We start from the raw sequence: 2,812 nt of genomic DNA on the forward strand, positions 1-2,812 counted from the left end.
GAGATAATTCAAAGGTAACCATGGGATACATACACTTGGAGCATTCAGGTCTGAATGAGTAATTTTCCTATAGAGACTGAGTCACTCAATTTTAAGTTTCAAAAATGATCTAAGAGTAAGCTTAAATAGTCGCAGGAGTGGCTGTGTGGTAAGTAGCTTGCTTACCAACCACATGGTTCTGGGTTCAGTCTCACTGCATGGCACCTTGGGCAAGTGTCTTCTACTATAGCCTCGGGCCGACTAAAGCCTTGTGAGTGGATTTGGTAGACGGAAACTAAAAGAAGCCCGTCGCATATATGTATATGTATATATATATGTATGTGTATGTGTGTGTCTGTGTTTGTCCCCCTAACATCGCTTGACAACCGATGCTGGTGTGTTTATGTCCCCGTAACTTAGCGGTTCGGCAAAAGAGACCGATAGAATAAGTACTAGGCTTACAAAGAATAAGCCCTGGGGTCGATTTGCTTGACTAAAGGCGGTGCTGCAGCATGGCCGCAGTCAAATGACTGAAACAAGTAAAAGAGTAAGTAATGAGGGACTCAGAAGAATTGCCCAGAAACTGGAGTTCAGGGTTAGTAGCAGGAACGGGATCGAGCGACTGCTGACAGGCCGTAACATGACGTGACTAATCACAGATGCAACCTGAGACACATTGAACTACAATGTGACAAATGATAAGCTGAAACGAAGATGACTAATGAGTAAGCTAGATCCTATCTCAAGTGAAAAAGACATGCCTAAGGATAGACAAAAATCAAAGCAACTAACCTCGTTCCGAAGTTTTGTCATTGACAATTCGACTTACTGTTTCCCATGTTCTAGTAGAGACAAAAAATAAAATAATATTATCAATTAATGTAAAAATCAGTTAGCAACTTAGCACCAAAATATATAAAAAAATAATCAAAATAAGCACCACAGGTAGGAGTGTGTGGTGGTGAAACACATCTACTATTATAGCCCCAGGCAGACCAGGAAGATATCATATCCAATGAATGGTGTAGCAGCATTATAGTCAACTGTTACAAGTGTAAAGGAGAAAGAGGTAATTACAGAGGAGGTAATTATGGAAAGGGTTATAAATCAATTAATTAGGAAAAGAGCCTAGATAAGATGCAGTTTGGTTTTGTGCCAGGGAGAACTACTGATGCTCTCTTTCTATTGAAACAACTGTAGAAGAAGTAATTAGCAGAAAGTAAGCTGCTGTACTTGGTATTCATCAACCTCAAGAAAGGCTCCATTTTCGCCAAGTGGACGAGTACCAGGGTCCCCTTTTTTATGAGCTGGTGGTCATTAAGGAAGCTAGGGTTGAAAAATGGCTTGTGAAAGCCACACTAGCCATGTACTGTTAGTAAGGGGAGACTTCAAAAATTCACTCCCTTCCAATTGGTCATAGTCCTCCAGGCCATAACAAATTTAAGACCAGTTGACCATAGGAACTCCTTTATGCTGATGACCTCTCCTTTAGAGCTGAATTTGAAGTAGGATTGAAAAAGAAATTCCAAGTGTGAAAGCAAAACCTGGAATCAAAAAACCTTGAAGTTTAACTTAGTAAAGACCAAAGTTTTAGTTTGTTGGAAAACAGACGGCTTTCTCCTCGTATCATATAAAAGGCCCTACTCAATATATAGAAAAGGAGTAGGCAGAAATTCTATCCACTGTAAGACGTGCAGTGATATCATAGGAAGGTTAAAAGAGAAAACAGACTTTATATGGAGCAGATGTTTAGGAGTAATAAACAGTAACAGCACATGGGAAATAGATTTCCTCAAATGCGCAGGAGAATCCTTAGAAGTGGTAGATAGCTTCTATTACCTAGGTGACCTACTTAGAAGTGAAGGACGTTGTCCTGAAAGTATAACTGTTAGAGAGCAGGCTGGGCAAAGTTGAGTGAGCTCTTTCCTCTGTTGGTCACAAAAGACCTCTCCCTCAGAAGGCAGATTGTATGATGCTTTTGTTTGAACAGTAATGCTGTGTGGTGGTGAGACATGAGCCCTGAATGTAGAGGACATGTAGAGAATAAAAAGTAATGAAGCTAGGATGCTCCATTGAATGTGCAACATAAATGAGCATGAATGACAAAGTACAAATTTCTTAGGAGAAATTGAACAGGAATCAGAAATAGTAGGCAAAGGAGACAACTGCATGGGTATGGTGATGTCATGCAGATAAGGTCACATGCATAGAGAAGGGCTGATCGCTTAAAGCAAATGGAACTTGTGGAAGAAGAAGGTAGAGGCCTAGACAAAGTAGTGAAGGCAGATTTGAGGACTTTGAACTTTATTCAGCTGTCTTTACATATTTTTAAACATTCTCAAATTAACTATATTTCCATCTGCTACACTTTCACCCTTGCTCACTACACACCAATCCACCATAATTAATTCAAATGTTCTTACTGAAGACTCCTTTCTCTCTTTTTCTGTTTTAACTTTATTTCTCCTTTCCTTCGTTTTATTCTCTATATTTCATAAAGCACAATGTCTGCATACTTTTCTCTCATTCCTTTAAACTTTCACTTTCTTTTCTCTCTCTATTACTACTACCTCTTAAGTTATCATCGATAACCTACCTGACTCTCTCTCTCTCTCTCTCTCTCTCTCTCATATTATTCATCATCTTCACATACTTTACCACTATTCATATCTTACAAAATCTTCTTTCCTACTCTCTGTTCTTTCTTGTTTTTTTTTTCTTTTATTTGTTTCAGTCATTTGACTGTGGCCATGCTGGAGCACTGCCTTTAGTCGAGCAAATCGACCCCAGGACTTATTCTTTGTAAGCCTAGTACTTATTCTATCGGTCTCTC

General features: G+C 39.2%; 1 protein-coding gene across 1 annotated transcript in view; it reads right to left on the reverse strand.

Moving 5' to 3' along the window:
- The window catches only part of LOC106881854 (ADP-sugar pyrophosphatase), a 26,016-nt gene that overhangs the window by 11,886 nt on the left and 11,318 nt on the right, over positions 1–2,812 (reverse strand). The window contains exon 3 of the mRNA XM_052967613.1: positions 772–821. Coding sequence (XP_052823573.1) covers positions 772–821 — 50 coding nt within the window. The remainder of the gene's footprint in view (positions 1–771; positions 822–2,812) is intronic.

The sequence above is a fragment of the Octopus bimaculoides genome, chromosome 4 (genome assembly GCF_001194135.2).
Source record: "Octopus bimaculoides isolate UCB-OBI-ISO-001 chromosome 4, ASM119413v2, whole genome shotgun sequence".
Lineage (NCBI taxonomy): Eukaryota > Metazoa > Mollusca > Cephalopoda > Octopoda > Octopodidae > Octopus > Octopus bimaculoides.